Here is a 19,118-nt window from a genome sequence, read left to right as displayed (position 1 = left end):
ATCCCTATTTTCAATTCTTTTGGTCATATACCTAGGAGTAGAGTGCTGGATCATGTGGGAGTCTATGTTTAACTTTTTGAGGAACCACCAAACTGTTTTCCCTGACTTATGATTTCATGTTATCACTCTGTGTCCTGCTGTGTTGAGAATGGACTGAGAGGAGCACAGATAGAGGCTAGGAGACCAGTTCGGAGGCTATTGCAGTAATCGAGGGAGAGAGGAGAGTGGCTCAGGCCAGGAGTAGCAGTGGGGAGTGCTGGCTCTGCAGGTATTTTGAAGGGAAGTAGACCCAGCTGGACGGGAAAGGAGACCCAACTGGACAGGAAAGGAGACCCAACTGGACGGGAAAGGAGACCCAACTGGACGGGAAAGGAGACCCAACTGGATGCGATGAGGAGGAGAGGAGTCAAGGATGATGACAAAGTTTTCATGGGGTAGAGACCCCAGCAGGTGGAGTAGGTTGGAGTTGAAAATAAGTTCACGCAGTTTGTGGTGCCTGTTGGACGTCCAGGTGGAGTTATTGAGTGGGAAGCTTCATATACAAGTCTGGAATTAGAAAGAGGTCTGGGGATACAATTTGGGGATTGTTAGCACATAGATTGTATTTTAAAGCTAGTGAGTTAGACGAGATTAGCATCAAGGGCATGAATTAGATGGACAAGAGAGGAGGACAGCGGTCTGAGTCACGGAGAGCTCTACCATCAAGAGCTCAGGGGGATGGGATGACCTGGCCAAGACGTCTGAGGAGAACAGTGGTGAAGCAGGAGAAGGTCTGGGAGAGTCTGGCCTCGTGGAAGCCGTATGGAAAAAGTGCACCAAGTTTGAGGGAGTGTTCAAATTTATGGATTATGTTATTCGTTTTAATTTGCTATTTCTACTTAAAAAAGAGAAGTGAGGTTAGTTATTGGCTGAGAGGAAAATGTTGAGGTGAGGTAAGAGTATTTAAGGTGTCCGATAAATGTCTACATAATTGGATGAGAATAGAAGAGAAAGGCATAAATAAATGTCTGCTGTGATCTAAAGTTGCTTTTGGCCCTTTGATTGAGGAATGTATTATTTTTGAAGAGAGATAGAGATGGTGACATCTTTATTTGACTTTTTTTTGGTAATAATGTCTTTTCCTCACTGTAGAAAATGTGCTGGAAATCGTGTTGTTCAAACGCAGTTGATGAATGACCTGATGGTAGGCATTCGAGTTTCGGTGACGTTAGTGCAGAAGACGCATGGCCTCCCGGGCGCTCATTTGACGATCTCCAGTTCTCCCGCATGGCAGCGTATGTGTGAACTGCTGAGTATTTTTACCAAGTTTTTGAACGATGGTAAGTGTAAAACATACAAATAATGATAATTGTCGCTCCGTTTTTGCTGATAATGGTATGACATACATGATACTCAACAGAGCTGTAGGACTCCTCCTCTCTCTGCTCCTCAAAGTGGAGAAAGGCCTGGGATTACAAGGTTTTAACACTTTTTCTTTCAGGTGCACAAGTTTAGCAAGGGGTAAGGATGGAGGATTTTTCTAAGTGTGTGTGTATGTATACAAAGAAGAAAACCTAACAATCTTAGTGTTGAAAAGCCACGGACTTTAAGTAGTGAAAGAAAATTCCTGCAAAGAAATGTCCGAATGTGGAAGGGAGATGATGTGAAAAGCAGGTGCCGTCCATGCATTTCTCCTGAGCGGCAGGTCCCGTCTTCAGATGGCCGCCATCAGTGCGGGTGGGGCCCTGTGCCCTTCGCTCATGCGTTGCTTCTGTCCACATGAACTGTGCCACGGGGGAAACAAGCAGTTAATGAGAAGACGTGTCTTTTTATCAGAGTATTTCAGCTAATAAATTACAGTGAAGTGGTGGGCTTAGAATGTCACTACTTTGTAACCCCCAGTGAATGGGTGTGGGCACTGAGCATCGAGGGCTGCTGATGGCACAGAAACAGTCAGCCAGACAGCACACGCTCCTCAGAGCTCTGCTTTCACCACTGTCGTCTTCTCAGAGGGGCTGTACTGGAGACTGGCCCTGTGTCTAGGCCGTCTGCCGACTTACACGCATTACAGAGGACACAGGAACACGTTGAACGGCACCAGGAGTAAACAAGGGCGATATCCAGATCGAGGGAAATTCCACCGGTCTGAAGGCCAGAGTTCTTCAACAGAAAAGTTAACAAAAGGAAAGGGGCGGAGATGGCACATGCAGATTACAAGACACTTAGACACATATCAAATGTTTAGATGACGGACCAGACTAAACCATAGCGTTTAGGACTGCACACTTGGTCAGGAAAACTGTTTTTGAAAAAACTAAGGATGTCATTGCTCTGAAAGGATAGTGGTTACTCGGGTGAGAGGAAAGGGCTTGTGGTTGGGACGAGGCGCAGGGCTGAGACGTCGGGGCTGGGTGTGTGGGTTCCGCCTCTAGCCACGGATGGTGGGTACAAGGATACTTGCCTTGCGGCAATTCACTAGCTGTACATTTGTTTTGGCTGGTTTTCTGGATCTCTGTTTTATTAACAAAAAAGTGATACTTAACACATTAGTATCGCGTAAAAAGTTATATTACTCTGTCATCCTTTACCTCCCATTTTATATGTTAATATATGTATGAATATTATCTTAATTTTTAAAGAACACTAATGGGATCTGTTCAAGAGCTTTTACTTGTAAAGAACAGTAACTGACTCTGGTTTTGCTAGGCTGATGCGAGATAAATAGTAATCTCATTGTTTCTATGTTTTTAACCCTGGTAACTACTGGAAGTCCTAGCTAAACTGTCCAGTTTATTTGCCTGCCTGCCTGCCTTCCTTTCCTTCTTTTCTCTTGCATAGGATCTCAGATAGGTATTAAAAGGAAAATAAAGTTACTCTTATTAACATAATTCACAGACATCTTTTCTGAGGATATTTGCTTTTAAAAGAGAAATTTGTTAAATCTGAAGAAAAATGACTAATTGGTGAAATGCAGAGAAGACATGATTTTAATATCAAGCAGCCTTTTTTCTGAGAATTTGATGGCACCTAATCAGTGTTATTTGCTCCAGGATTTTAAAGCTTTGTGTATCAGTAAGTATTTAGCTATAAGGAACATAAAACTGAACCTCAGGGATTTAAGCAAATGTGCCTCCCTTCTTTCCCACGTAACAAGAAGTTCAGAAGCGGGTGTTCCAGAACTACAGTAGGCAGACTAGGACCCACACCTTTCTGTCTTTCAGCTCTGCCATCTTAACCGTGTAGGCTCTCACCCACATGTTTGTTGCCTCATGGTTGCCATATGACTGCTGTAGCTCCAGACCTCACGTCTCTAAGTCAGGAAGGAAGACCAGTTGCATTGTTACTTTTAATCAGGAAAATCCAAAGTGCCCAGGAGCTTTGTGCTTGTATCTCTTGGCCTGAACCCTCTTACAGTTACCTTTAATTGCAAGGAAAATTACAGAAATAATTGTCTTGCCTTTGGCTGGACACATGGATGCCTCAATCAAAGTTATAGTTCTATTAACATAGATAAACAACAGAATGGATCATTAGTAGGTAACTCACAATAGGTATTTTAAAGTTCTTCAACAGGCTAAATAATTCACCATGTTATTTGGTATACTTTATGACAAACCAGAGGCTAAAAGAGAACAAAAAGAAGATAGTAAGTCAAAATTGTTTGGGTACAGTGCCACCTATAGCAGAGTTTGTAATTAGCACTGATGCAGCCTCCTTACACAAGCCCTGAAATTGCTAAGAAAAACCAATGTAATGTAAGGGGTTGGGATGCAGAGGCATCAGTGGAGGGGAGGGTACAGCCTATGTCGCTGCTAAAAGGGTTGGGAGGCTGTAGGAAGGAAGAAAGGAAGAGTGGATATGAGTAGGGAGGGGAAAGAATCACATTTATTCAGTATTTATGTGTTGAGCATAAAAGCCTTTATGTTCATTATTCATTTAAACCTTACAAGAACTGTGTCAGATAGGAGTTAGATTTTCCTGTTTTTTACAGAAGAGAAAGCTGAGTGCTTGGGGGCTAAAGTAACTTGTCCAAGCAAGTAGTCAAGCTAGAAACTGTACCCAAGACTGTCTTCCCCTGCAGCATCTGCTCTTTCCACCGTACCAGACTATCCATCATTTTTAATACGTGCTGTCTTCTTCTTTGCCGAATAGATGACCTCTTATGGACAATTCAGAGTACGTCTGGATTAGCTGTTATTCTTTTCATTAAGGCTATGTTTCATCCACCTGAAAAGATGCCTGATTTGGTGAGTGCATCTCCTGTTTAGAATTGTACTGTATTGATAGTTTGACACATGTTTTAAAAATATTTTTAAAGAAGTGAATTTAAATTTTTTTGCATAGTCAGAATTTTTTCTGATGACTTCTTCTCTTACATGTAAGGCAGTTCCAAAAATTTATATACAATAGAACACAACAGTTATCTGTAAACCTATCTCAAAAAAAGAATCATTATCAACATTCTTTGATGTATATTATTCTAGTTTTTTCTAGTGCTGTTTTGATAAATATGTTTTTTATTAAAAAGTAACCCAAATATTGTATTTTAGAGAGGAAGCATGCTAGAATCAACTTTTCAGTGAATTGGTTTATGGAAAGTATAATTTGATAATTTGGGCTATAGTCCTTATATTTGCTATTGGCAGTTTCTCTTTTTAATTTTAAAATTAATTATTTATTTTTAGAGAGAGGGAGCGAGGGAGGGAGAAAGAGATGGAGAGAAACATCAGTGTGTGGTTTCCTCTCCTGCACCCCCTGCTGGGGACCTGGCCCCCAACCCATGCATGTTCCCTGACTGGGAGTTGAACTGGTAGCCCCTGGGTTCCCAGGCCAGCACTCAATCCACTGAGACAAACCAGCCAGGGCTAGCAGTTTCTTCTTTACTGTGTTATCTAGGAACTTATTTTAGCTTTTTGCCTGACTATGCAAAATAGATATGTAACGTTCTATGAGATCACACAAAGTAATTACTAGGTATTTCTTAAAAGCATTAATTAAACTCATCCACCTGCAGGTGGCGATGTGTTGTGCTCTGCAAGCAAAATGGTTCATGGACTCAGATTTTTTCCCCCTATTATAATAATTTTAATACTTGTGGCTTTTTTAGCTTTAGCTTCATTTATTTTTCTTGGGATGTTTTGGTGAAAAGATAATTTTGGATTTATACTTTGAAATATCTCTGAAAAGTTTTAGAGGTTTTTAGGCATATTAGCTCTGTTATATTTTTTCAGATTAGTAGCTTGCTTCTCCGTTCAGTGGACTGCACGAGCGTCCCCGAGTGGTTTTTGAACTCCTGCAGGAGCCTTTGCTGTGTTGATGTGTCCGAGTCAGCTCTCTTGTTCCTGTGTCAGGGGACACTCACCATGTTGGACTGGCAGAACGGGAGGATGGGCCCGAGCGGGGAGGCTCTGCTCTTGGACACTGTGCACGTTTTGTTCACCTTGAGTTCACAGTGAGTTTCGATACTACTGTCTCGTAAGTTTTTTGCTTGTCAGACATTTAAAAGGTGGCAAGTGAGCCAGCGTACCTAGTAATTCAGTGAAAAGTGGGCAGGATAATCCCAAATTATAAGGAAATGAGGTAGGTGTGAAAATACGACAAGAAAAAAATGGGATGATATGAGAAGGCTATAGAAATTATTCGTTCAGGTTAACCTGTAGTGAATATTTCTTTTTCTTTCTTTTTAAAAAAAATTATTTATTTATTTTTAGGGAGAGGGAGGGAGAGAAACATCAATCAGTTACCTCCTGCATGTCCCCAACTGGGCACCTGGCGAACAACCCAGGCATGTGCCCTGATGGGAATCGAACCAGTGAACTTTTGGCTTGCAGAATGACTCCCAGCCGACTGAGCCACACTAGTCAGGGCTATAGTGAATATTTCTAAAATTAATTTTAATATTCAGTCTCTGATGCTAGCATTTTTTAAATTATAAAAATTCGATATGTATAGTGCTTTATAGTTTATGAACAGCTTCATTATAGATAATCCAATGTGATCTTCACATGTCTGGTAAATAGTATAGGAAATCTGATTTGTTGAGTTTGTCTAATTTGTTGCAAGTGAATGCTTTAGGAGAGTAAATGCTTTAGCCTAAGAGCATATTACTAGTAAGCACCTGAGCCAGAACTATAGCCAGGTCTCTTGACTTCAGTGGGTTGTAGTTCGTGCTTTTTAGTGTTTTTGCCATAATTTTGCCTGGAAGTGTTCGTGTGCTTAACATATCAAACCATGGATCCAGTGTGATAGCAATGAACATGTAGTAAAGGGAGAAAACTACGATGTTCTAAAATAAACTTTACTTGTTTTTCAGTTTATATGTATTTTAAAATTGTACATATTTTTAAATTGTGCATGTTATAAAATTTATTCTTCATTGTGTTATTTTATAACAGATTGAGGTATAATTTACAGAGGGTTTTTTTTTGGTATATTCACAGGAGGTTCAATTATCGCTACAATCGACTTTAGAATATTTTCATTACCCTCAAAAGAAACCCAATTCCAAGTAACTTTTTCCAACCCCAGCTGCTCAGTATATTGCAAAATACCTGTGAAACAATCATCACAATCAAAATAATGAACATTTCCATCACCTTCAAAGGTTTCCTGTGTCTTTTTTTGGACTATCTTTCACAAGATGAATCAATTTTATATAAAATTTTATATAAATTGAGATCTGTTTTGACCTTGTTTCTAATTTTTTTTGTTGTACATTTAGTAGTGAAAAATACAAAACACAAAGAGTGATCAGAATATTTATTCTGATCACTCTTTGTGTTTTGTATTTTTAAAGTTTAAATGGTTATAAAATGAAATTTCTTTTACTAGTCACTTTATAATAACATGGCTCATTTTTCTTCAGGATCAAGGAATCAGCTCTGGAAATGTTTCTCTCTAGAATTTTGGCATCTTGGACTAACTCAGCCATACATGTTCTTGAATCAAGTTCCCCAAGCCTAAAGAACAGTCTGAATGGGAATTCAAGCATAATTAAGAGACTTCTGGAATATGTCTATACCCACTGGGAACATCCGTTGGATGCTTTGAGACACCAAAACAAAATCATATTCAGAAATATTCTCCAAATGCACCAGCTCACTCTCACAGAGGCGGAGCTGGACAAGTCAGATTTGGCTGCTGATCATTTCATTTTTGAACTGACTCAGAGTCTTCTGCGATTGGAATGGCATATTAAGGGAAAGTATATATGCCTTGGTTGTTTAGTAGATTGCATAGGAGTTGAACGTATTTTGGCATTAGCTAAAACTATCCCATCGCAAATCTTACAGGTGATGGGGGACCAGTCACTGGTACCTTATGCAAGTGACCTCTTAGAAACTATGTTTAAAAATCATAAGAGTCATTTGAAATCTCAGGCTGTCGACAGTACTTGGATTGATAAGTGGCATGAGACTTGGGTTTCTCCTCTCCTTTACATACTGTGTGAAGGAAATCTGGATCAAAAGTCTTATGTGATTGATTATTACTTGCCAAAATTATTGAATTGCAACCCTGAAAGCTTAAGCTACATGGTGAAGATTCTTCAGACTTCTGCTGATGCTAAAACTGGTAAGAAGCTGATTTTTTTGTTTTAGTAATTTCTAGTTAGGATTTTTAAGTGTTGTTATCCAGGCAGATATTGACTATATTCAGATTTAAATGTCATCACTTCTGCAAATAGTAAAGTAGGATATTAACAATAAGGATTTCAGATGGAAACCAATGTTACTGCACACAGCTGAATAGATGTTCTTTTTTTGCTGAAGTCATTTCTATAGGCTAAGGATTGACTCCAGTTATGATTATGAGGTTCATTTTATTATAGTCCTTCCTTGTGTGCAGGGGGTTAAAGACTCCCATGGATGCCTGAAGCTAAGTAAGAACTGGAACTGGAACTTTAGAAAATGAACTGTGAATAAGGGGTGACTACTGTATTGGGTTTTAATTTATTTGACCAAATTCTCATTTGTCATTTGGTTGTCAGACTGGAGTAAAAGTTTGTGTGTTTTACATAATTTGCTTATTGAAGTGATCAAAACAGTAAGTAAAAGCTATTTTGGCAAGGTTAAACAGGTAAATTGGCAGTGGCAAGTTATTGCCTTGGGGAAAGAGACAAAACATTTAGAGACATGACCTAAGAAATACCTGTCTGTAATAATTTAGAATAGGGGTAAACATTCCATGGAAGCTCAGTAACCCCAAAGGAGTCACTGCATTAAAGGGTAGTATAGTAATTAATATATAAAATTATGATTCTGACTCATCATGCAGATCTTAACGTTATTATATTCTTTTTAACAAAGCAGGAATATGGTACCCAATATTACATTTTAAGAATATTTGCAACTAAAATAATTTAAAATTTTTCAGTACTTCAAAGAGTAGCTTAAGAGATAGGTAAAAAGTCTGATTCCTATACACAAAAATAAGTCATTGTTTATACTTTTTAATAATTATTCTTGCCTTTTTGAGAAGCTATATGAAGGTCAGTATTCATGAATCTGTTCTGAAGTAAGGCAGGATTTGTTTGTTTGTTTTTAAGATTTTATTTATTTATTTTTAGAGCAAAGGGAAGAGAAGGAGAGAGGGAGTAAAACATCAATGTGTGGTTGCCTTTTGCGTACCCCCTACTGAGGACCTGGCCTGCAACCCAGGGAATTCCCAGTGCCCTGACTGGGAATCAAACTGGGGACTCTTTGGTTTTCAGGTTTGCACTCAGTTCACTGAGCCACACCAGCCAGGGCAGGATTTGTTTCGTATCAAGGTGTTCTGTGAGCCAGAGTTCTTTGTCTCCTTAGTAACGGCTGATGTCCTAGCCTGTGAGAGCATCCTGTTCTTTGTGATTCTCCTGTTATCTTCTGTACTGGGGGAAATGTGCAGGGAGGTTCAGTGTTTGTCTTTAGGGAAATGAAACACTGAGTGTTTTTCCTGTATTTGGCTGAAAGTCAGATTAGTTATTTTTATTGTTTCAAACATTTCTCCACCTGATTTTTTTTCTGATTCACTTTCTAATTTGTTTTTGAATGAGCAAGGAAAAAGTAAAAATACTAGCAAAAAATTACGATTTTTAAAAAAGTTAACAATAAGAGGATTATGCTTATTTGAAATTATTGACACAAGAATCATTACATTTTTAAAATAATTTTTTTATATAATAGGAACTTTAACTTATGCTAGAATTCAGTTTAAAATATGATTTTTATTTTTTGAAATATCATTTTTATCATAAACATGAAAATGGTGGTTATTATTATATAACACAGTGCTGGTCTTTGTATTTCACTTTTGAAACGAGCAGTCTTTTCCATCCTTAGGGTCTCATCATAGTAGAGGGGCTCTGGGAGCTTTGATGGCATGTCTGCGAACAGCGAGGGCTCATGGACATCTTCAGTCTGCAACCGATGCCTGGGGGAATCTTGTGTCCAGTGCAAAAATAAAGCAAGGCTTGATTCATCAGCACTGCCAAGTAAGGAATTCATGCATGCAGTAGATTCCTGGTTTATTTTTCATTTAGCAGTTCAGTAGAGAGGTCCCTGTTATGCCCATCACTATTTTAAGGGGTCCATAAGGATGATGAATTGAGAATGAAAAGTGCAGATCCTGTACTTAGGCTACTTAGAGTTTAGTTGAAGGAATAAGAAAACCTGCATAAAACAACTAGAGACTCTTAGATGAAAATACAGACACAAGAGTCCTTCATGTGTAAGGACTCGGGAAGTTTGGGAAAAGAGACTGATTGGAGCACTGGCGGCTGATTAGGAAGGTGCTAACTGGTTAGAGAAGAGGAGGCCCTGGCGCCCACAGAATGACAGGCAGGACTGCAGAATGATTAAACGTGTTGTTTGGCAGGAGTGGAGTGTTCTGTCCGTGTTAGGGGAGCCTCCAGTCCTAGGCTGAGGCGTCGGTTTTCATTCACTCGGTAACTGGGAACCACTTTCAGTGGTGAGGTGGAGTTAATGCAAACAGAGGTGAGTGTGTAGGGTGGGAGCCAAAAGAAAGCAGGAGTCTGGTTAGACATGCATGACATGTGATCCGAGAGTGAAGTGACCAGGTCCCGGGGTGGAGTGGCCACTGAGAAAGTGAATGAAGTCGACCATTACTGTGGGATAAGAATCTTTAGGACTGTTTAATAAATATCCAATTTACACATTTAATAAAGTAATTTTATAGAAAATAACCTTAGGATCTTTGGGATAAGGGCAACTTTCTGAAGTACACATTGGTAAACAAAGGCTTACTGATCCTCCCCCCTTTGGTAGCCTGTGTAAATACTTAACCATGTCAGGTGGTTTAGGCTTTGCTTATTTCGTTGAAAAATTAACATTTTACCCGGCTGGTGTGGCTCAGTAGATTGAATGCGGGCCTGTGAACCGAAGTGTGTAGTCAGGGCACATGCCTGGGTTATGGGCCAAGTCCCCAGTGGGGCGTGCACAGGAGGCAACCACGCATTGATGTTTCTGTCCCTCTATTCCTCTGTCCCCCTCTCTCTAAAAATAAATAAACTCTTTTTTTAAAAAAAAAAGAAAAACTACCATTTTATTGCTTGATGTGTTTTAGGTGCGCTTAGATACATTGGGCTTGCTTTGTGAAAGTAATCGAAGCACAGAAATCGTTTCCGCAGAAGAAATGCAGTGGATTCAGTTCTTCCTCACATACAATCTTAACAGTCAGTCTCCAGGAGTGCGGCAACAGATTTGTTCTCTTCTTAAAAAGGTAGAATTTTTCATCCGAAAGCATAGGAAAGTGTGAACTCTGCCCTTGAAATGTTTTATCAAAAGAGCCCCAATTGGGGGAGTGTGCGAGAACGATGGTCATGGGGCGGGAGTGCCGCAGCTCCTCACGGCCCTCCTGTGGGCTGTGCTGTGATCCCGAAGAGTTTACGTTTGGGGCTAAAGTCCAGAGTGAAAAGTCTTGTCATTTTGGTGTAATAAATCAAACTGGAGCTCTGTTTTTTGTTTTTTTAAAGGAAAAAAATCTAGCGATGAGTTTTTGTGGTGTAACTTACCTCAAGAAACTTTGTTAGGAGAAGGAAGGATGCTCTTGTATTTTTATAGTTTCTTGAAGCACCTCATGAAACCGTCATTATTGAATAATTCAACTTGAAATAATCATGTGACACATTTATGGAGTGAAGAATATTAGAGTATAGAAGTAAATATCGTAAGTTAGGTTCAGGCTGACCTAAAGGAAACAGAACTATGATTTAGTGACTTGTGGTCTGGTTTGCAGTAATACATGGGTTTTGGTTTTTAACATGTAAACACTAATTTTCTGTCAGAAAGACACTGTAAACATTAAGAGTTTAAAAACTAGTACTTTCCTTGCCTCAAGTTTTAGTGTAAAGAATTTAGAAAGTTTTTCCTTTATCTTGTAGGCTGACATTTAGGGTTAACATGGCTCGCATACGCTTCATTTTTCTTTTTCTCAAAAGTTGTTTTGTAGGATACGGGAGAGTTCTCAGGTCCTTTATAAACTGGAGCAAAATAAATCCAAACACGAACCAGAGAATGAGTTCACCAAACAACATCCTTCTGTTTCTTTACAGCAATATAAGGTAGGTGATATATTTCTAGACATAACGGATTTGTGAGAAACCCAAAACAATTATGAACATTATTATGAACGTGCATTAAAGGGAAAGAAATGGAAGTCTTGGTAAGTCGGGTTTCTGTGTTGTGTCCTTCAGGCTGAGTTTCACATGGTCCTGTGGGTGCTTTTGCGCTTCTCGTGAGGCAGACTGAGCTGTGGAGCCAGTGCTGGGTTTCAGATCTGTTGGAAAATGATACTAATGAGTTGGCTTCAATAATTTACGGCTTCTGTGGGCCAGATGAATTTAGTCCTTTAGCCAAAAGGTGATTGCTGGCCCTGAACTCCTCCACACCTCCCTAGGGTGGAGGAAGGCCATGTCCGGGCCTGTTTCCATTATACTGTGATATTCAGCAGCTTGATGGGCTCCTGGCCCATGGTCCAGCTGTGGGGGTTCCCGTCCATCCCATTTTGGAATGAGCATAACAGTGGGGCTGACTTCTAGGGTACTGTGTTAATGGGATGGATGGGACCTCAGATATAGAAGCCCCAGTCTAGGCCAGGGCTCAGCTTGACAACTTTAATTTCTGTCCATCAGGACAGAATGAGCTTCCCACCCCTGGTTTCTTACTCCAAATCTCGTCTCTCAGAAGGAGGCTCTGATTTTTCTTCTAAGACACAGGTAGAGGACAGCGTTCATCTATTTTATTTTATTTAGGGAAACAGGTATAATAAATTAATATATTGGAGCCTTAATATACTACCTACCCTAAACCTTATAGATGGGCCCCAGGTTTCAGTGTTCTATTAAGAGGTAAAAAGTCATCTGAAGAAGAATATTCTTATACAAAGTCTGAAATCAGCTTCATTTTTGTAGAATCCCACCAATGAAGATTAGAAAAGTACGACCTAAACGTTAAGCACATAGGTTTAGTCCTAATTCTGCTATTGACTAGTTGGCTTACTTTACGAATCCATTCAACTGTAAGTGGGATTAGTAACCTCTGTGAAAAGGTTGGTTTTGAGGCTAAAGTGAGGAAGCTCCTTTAACCTCTAAATCACTCCGGAGAGCCTTACCGAGCCTTGCCGGGAGTCATTGAAAGTGATCAGACTATATACTGAGCACCTACTGTGTGCAACAGTTACGTTTTAGCCCTTCTGTGGTCTAAGAAAACACATCTCTTTCTTCTTTTTGCAAGGGTAACGAGATATTTTCTCTGAATTAGGCACTTAGAAACACAAAACCAATTTTGGGGATTGATGTTCTAGATTTCCATGTATGTGTGTTTTCTTAGTTGTACTTATGGATATATATTTTTTGACAGCTGGTCTTTAAAGTCTTAATCTGAATCAGTCTCATGGTTCTTATATTTTCTCCTGACTATAGTCACCTGTGGCTTTGGCGGTTGCAACTTTGGCATTATCTTGTGAACACTACCATAACAGTGGGTGCTGTGCATAGTATGTAGCAGGCCCAGAGCCAGCCGACAGACTGAGTGCTGGGGAAGAGGGAGGCTGTTAAATCTGGAAGGGATGTTCTTAGTCTAGTGAAGGAGGTTATTTCATAACTGAATAACTGATATTAATAGCTAGAGTACTTTTAAATATGTAAAATGCTTTATATGCTGAGATAGATATTATTATCCTCACATAAAAGTGACAAAACTGAAGCTTGGAAAAGTTGAGTAACCTCCTCAAGGTCTCTCAGTAGTTAGCAGTGATCCAGATTTGCTCTTGAGTCTAAAATCTGAGTGGCATTTTCCCTCAGTACCAGCTTAAGTGAAGGTTCGGAGGTAAGAAAGGACAGAGAATTTGGGGAACGGTAAATGCATTGGTGTGAATGGCATAAGATACTTAGAGGAACAGAGGAGGTGAGTACTGGCAAGTGAGTTAGAAAAGCAAGGTGGAAATTAGTTAGTAAATCAAGTCGAGTTTTGAATGCTAGGTCAAGGTAGTTGGAAATCTCACTAAGAGCCATTAAAAGTGACTAGAGCAGCCCTGGCTGGTGTGACTCAGTATATTGAGCTCTGCCCTGCAAACTGAAGGGTTGGTTGGATTCCCCATCAGGGCATGTGCCTGGATTGCAGACCATGTCCCCAGCAGGGGGCGTGCAAGACGCAACCACACATTAATGTTTCTCTCCCTCTCTTTCTCTCTCCCTTCCTTTCTCTCTCTAAAAAAAAAATAATAATAATAAATACTCTTTTTAAAAAAAGTAACCAGAGCAAATATTGAGCCTCTTGTATGTGTGCGTAAGACAGTACGCTCAGGACTAGGGACGTAAATGTACTATAAACCACGGTCCCTGCCTTCATTGTGCTTGCAGTCTGGTTGAGGGGAAGAACTCTATCTAAAAATACAAATGACACTAACTGGTGTAAGATCATTCTTAAAGGATGAACTTGTTGCCCTTTAATGGAAATATTATGCTACTCATTTATAATTAAAATTAGTTTAATTAGGGTATTTTCAATAGCTACTCTATTTCTTTGAAACCCAATAGAAATAATAAACTAATAAACTCTTACTTAGGGTCTGTAATGGCCTGCAGGACAAATCCTCAAAGTTGTAAGTCCTTGACCGGAGAAATGAATGCAAGGATCCTACTAGAGTCAGTTGAGACTCAAGTTGCTTTTATCTGCTCAGTTACAAATATATGTCATCAGGGCATAGTAGTGATGAGATGCCTGAGAATCACAACTTTTCCTGATGATTTTTCTCTTTGATCTTACACAGAAAAAAGTAGCTATTATTATTTTACTTGGAGGAAGCGATTTTATCCTGGATGAAGTATTTTCCACTTCGCTTTTTGTTAAAAAAATTGCATTTTACTGAAAGTTTTAATTTTCCATTAATATATAAAAAGAATGGTAAAGCAGGAGTCTCAAAGGGGCAGACAGAAGACAGTGGAATACTTGGACTTTTTCCAAGAATTATGTCATTGTAGCCAAATGTGTAAAGCATTACATCTACCAAATTTATCGGGTAGTGCATATTGGATATTTCTTTGGTCATTTAAAAACTTAATATGTTTACATCCCTTTGATACCCGAATGCCTCTGGTGAAGAAAGTCACTAGTCATACAGCTTTAGCATAAGTCAGGGCAGAATGGAGTTGATTTCACTAGGTTTTCTCTTTCTCTTCTTTCTCTCAAGAAGAAAACATTGATTTCAATGTTTTCTTCTTGAGAGGAGTACAGTGGGCATTGTACTGACTCCACAAGTACAGAGTTCGTTAAAGGCATGATGTAGTGTATGATCAAGGGTGTCAGAATTGCCAAGGGAATTGAGCAGCCAGTATTGTTTTAAAAAAGTCTTTTTTTCCTTAATTAAAAGAAAAGGCCCCATTCTTAAAGGTGATACTTCGAAGATAACCTATTGTGAATTAACTCAGTTATACTTACTGTGCTTTATTTTTAGAGTTTCATGTCATCCATTTGCAACAGCCTTTTCGAAGCGTTGTTTCCTGGCTCTTCCTACCCAACGAGATTTTCAGCTTTAACCATTTTAGGCTCAATAGCTGAAGTTTTTCCTGTCCCAGAAGGTAAGTTTTCAGTAATGTTGAGGAAGGAAAGTGTTTTTATTTTGAAACACTTTCCTAACATGTTTTGAACATTTTGTTTTACTTGAATTTGAGTTTTGTTGTCTTTTTAGGTTCTTACGGGAGGTTCTATTCTCCCTATATAACTCTTATGTGTGCATAATTAAATTTGTCAACAGGGACATGAGTGCGAGAAATTGTAGTTATAATTTGCCAACTCAAAACTGCAGTTTTCATGGAACTGTGATTATGACAAGAGTCGCTGTTCTCCTTATGCCCCAATTTATATGTTGATGTTCTAACACAGTGCCCAATCAGTTAAGTTTTAAAAGTAAAAAAAAAATAGTTTTATGTATAACATTCCTCAGTGAGTCTCTGTGGTTAAAATGTGGTTTCCCTTTACATGTTATGCATTTCATGAGTCTTAGTCTGGTTTCAGAAAGACCGTGAGAGGGTGTCATTTCCAGGTATTCTGATTTAGTGAAGCCCTTTGTTTCTTCCTCCATGGGACACTCAGAGAGGCTGAACGTTTAACTTCGCTCTGAGTTTTTTTTCCTTTTTGACAAGCTATGATTCTTTTTATCCATGCACATGAGTTGATGCGTGTTTTCACATGGATTTCCTGTCTGTGTTCAGTCTCTCTTGACCATGGTCAAACAGGAATATCCCGCTCAGCTGCTTTTTCTGAGGGCATGGCCAGAGGAGTGGGGAACTTTACATTATAGTTAGATTTTTTTTTTTTTTAGTTTAAGTTTTTAGCAAAGCATACTTTTGTAGCTGGGAGGAGAGTAATTGGTATTAACACAGGCTTGAAAGCCATTTTTTTCAAGTTTTTATTTGAAAAATTTCAAACCAACACCAAAGTTTCAAGAATAGTTCAGTATACAGCCGCGTACCCTCTACATAGATTTACTACTTGTTTATATTTTGCTATACAGAAAGTCCACACTCAATGGCAATAATGGGTTCTTGGAAGCTGTAATTTTAAGTGAAACAGCGTGTAACGAAACCAGTTTTACCAAAGGCTGATTGTTAATGATAAACAGGAGTTGAGTTTCTACAGCACACTTTTGGCCGTAAAAACATCACCGAACTTCTAAATAAAGACCTAAAACACTTCTAATGTTAAACATGGAAATTAATGTGAGATACACATACATTAAGAAAGATGAATAGAAACAAGTAAGATCATTCTTTTCCAACCGATTTATTTTGGTCAGGGTCTTGGGTGGCCATCCTGACAGCTCAAGGCACAAGGTGGGAACCCACCCTGGGCAGGACGCCCTTCCCTTGCAGGGAGCAAGCTCCCGCACACACCACACTTATTCCCACTGGGACCATTCAGACACGCCAGGTAACCGAACATGCACATCTTTGGGATGTGGGAGGAAACGACTACCCGTAGCAAACCCGTGTGGACCTGGGAAGAACATGCAGACCCTTGCCAGCAACCCATTTCTTCCCTCACCGATGTTATAATGAGAGGACACTGAATGAAATGATGTTGTTCAAGGACCTGCAGTATTTGCTTCATCTCTTTATTGTTAACTTTCTTTTTTTTTAATTTTTATTTAACTCTTGTTCAAGTACAGTTTTCTTTCTTGTATTCCCAGCCCTGCCCCCCCAGTGCTCCCCACCTCCCTCCCATTTCTGTCCCCCACCTTAGTTATTGTCCATGTGTCCTTTATACTTGTTCATGTGAGTCCTTCCCCTTTTCCCATGTGATTCTCTCCCCTCTCCCCTCTGGACCCTGTCAGCCTGTTCTGTATTTCAGTGTTTTTGGTTACATTTTGCTTGCTTGTTTGTTTTGTTGTTTAGATTCCTGTTAAAGGTGAGATCATATGGTATTTGTCTTTCACCGCCTGGCTTATTTCACTCAGCATAATGCTTTCTAGTTCCATCCATGATGTGGCAAAGGGTAGGAGTTCCTTCTTCCTTTCTGCAGCATAGAATTCCATTGTGTAAATGTACCATAGTTTTTTGATCCAGTCATTGACCGATGGGCATTTAGGTTGCTTCCAACTCTTGGCTATTGTAAATTGTGCTGCTATGAACATCGGGATGCATAGGTTCTTTTGTATTGGTGTTTCAGGGTTCTTAGGATATACTCCTAGCAGTGGAATTGCTGGGTCAAAAGGCACGTCCATTTTTAGTTTTCTTAGACAATTCTATACTGTTTTCCATAGTAGTTGTACCAGTCTGCAATCCCACCAACAGTGAACTAGGGTCCCCTTTTCCCCACACCCTCTCCAACACTTGTTGTTTGTTTCTTTGTTTATGGTAGCCATTCTGACTGGTGTTAAGCGGTATCTCATTGTGGTTTTGATTTGCATCTCTCTGATAGCTAGTGATATCGAGCTATGATATCGATATCTTTTCATGTTTCTCTGGATCCTCTGTATGTCCTCCTTGGAGAAATGTCTGTTCAAGTCCTTTGCCCATTTTTTAATCGGGTTGCTCGTCTTCCTTGAGTGGAGTCAAGTGAGTTCTTTGTATATTTTGGAGATTAAACCTTTGTCTGAGGTATCATTGGCAAATATGTTTTCCCAAGCTGTTGCTTCTCTTTTTATCTTGATACTATTTTCCTTGGCCATGCAGAAGCTTTTAATTTTGATGAGATCCCATTTGTTTATTCTTTCCTTTATGTCCCTTGTTCTAGGGGACATATCAGTAAAAATATTGCTGCATGGAATATCTGAGATTTTCCTGCCAATGCTCTCCTCTAGGGCTTTAATGGTTTCCGGCTTATATTTAAGTCTTTTATCCACCTTGAATTTATTTTGGTGTATGGTGTAAGTTGGTGCTCTAGGTTCATTTTTTTGCATGTGGCTGTCCAGTTCTCTCAACACCATTTGTTGAAGAGGCTATCTTTACTCTATCGTTAACTTTCTAACAATAACACAAATGTCAAATTCAGGAAATTTAATGTTGATGTAATGCTGTTACCTAATAGATAGTCTATATTCAAATTTTTCCAGTTGTCCCAATAGGTAACCTTTTTTAGAAAAAAAATCTTTTCCCTATAATTCAGGAACTGGTCCAAGATCATACATTGCATTTTGTTGTTATATCTCTTTTTGCCTCCTTTAATCTGGAAAGTGTGTTATTTTGTGACATTAACATTTCAGTCGTATTGTATCTCAGTCTTATTGTTTCCTCATGATTTCATTGAGGTCATGCATTTTTGGTAGGAATGTTGCCTCGGTGATGTGATGTTTTTCTCAGGGCATCATATCAGGAAGAACGTGCTATTGGCTTGTCCCATCACTCATGATGATAAATCTGATCACCTCCTGAAAGTAGATTTGGGAGGCTGAAAAATGACCTCCATAAGGTATCCACATCAAATCCTTAGAACCTGTGAATGTGACGAACTTTACTTGGAAAAAGATTCTCTGTAGATATGATTAAGATCTTAAAATGAGGTAATCTCAGATGATCTGGATGGCCCTGTGTGCCGTCACAAGTGTTGGTATGAGAGAGAGGCAAAGGGAGATGTGAAACATGGAAGAAGAGAGGTCGAGGGGATAGTAGAGACTGGAGTGATGGGGCTACAAGCCATGGGATCCTGGCCACCAGCAGAGGCTGAAAGAGACAAGGGATGGGTTCTCCTCTTGAGCCTCTAGAGTAAGCACAGCCCTAACGGCACCTTGATTTTGAACTTCTGGCTTCTAGGACTGTGAGAATAGATTTCTGTGGTTTTAAACTACCAAGTTGGTGGTAAGTTGTTACAACTACTACAGAAAATGTATATAGGGGCATCCATCAATTTAGAGAATTGTAATGGTACTACAGCTGAACTCAGAAAATAAAGTTTTATCTAAGAGTGATTGCTTGTCCAATTTAACAAAAAGTTTTCTGTACGTTTAATGTAGTTATAGTTGCACTTAGGTATAGGGGAAATAACACTAGGCTGAATTATACTGGTAGTTTTTCAACTAAGAGAGTAGTTTAATATATTTAGATGTACTTTAGGAGTGAACAACCTGATTCATCTTCCTAATGAATGAGTTACATAATTGAATAGTGACTGATATCATAGTATTGTCACTATTAGTATTAACTAATA

At 39.2% G+C, this 19,118-nt stretch overlaps 1 protein-coding gene across 5 annotated transcripts in view; it reads left to right on the top strand.

The window, feature by feature from the left end:
* THADA (THADA armadillo repeat containing) overlaps window positions 1-19,118 on the top strand; it is a 293,763-nt gene that overhangs the window by 9,906 nt on the left and 264,739 nt on the right. For all 5 annotated transcript variants that reach the window (XM_037066489.1, XM_037066490.1, XM_037066492.1 and 2 more), the window contains 8 exons: window positions 1,132-1,319; window positions 4,132-4,226; window positions 5,211-5,431; window positions 6,845-7,551; window positions 9,297-9,448; window positions 10,540-10,695; window positions 11,414-11,536; window positions 14,929-15,052. In XM_037066489.1, the coding sequence (XP_036922384.1) occupies window positions 1,132-1,319; window positions 4,132-4,226; window positions 5,211-5,431; window positions 6,845-7,551; window positions 9,297-9,448; window positions 10,540-10,695; window positions 11,414-11,536; window positions 14,929-15,052 (1,766 nt within the window). The remainder of the gene's footprint in view (window positions 1-1,131; window positions 1,320-4,131; window positions 4,227-5,210; window positions 5,432-6,844; window positions 7,552-9,296; window positions 9,449-10,539; window positions 10,696-11,413; window positions 11,537-14,928; window positions 15,053-19,118) is intronic.

This window comes from Sturnira hondurensis, unplaced genomic scaffold, assembly GCF_014824575.4.
Source record: "Sturnira hondurensis isolate 20B ecotype Veracruz unplaced genomic scaffold, ASM1482457v3 Scaffold0016663, whole genome shotgun sequence".
NCBI lineage: Eukaryota > Metazoa > Chordata > Mammalia > Chiroptera > Phyllostomidae > Sturnira > Sturnira hondurensis.
The sequence above is the reverse complement of the archived record's forward strand: the minus strand, read 5'-3'. Positions and strand labels throughout refer to the sequence as shown.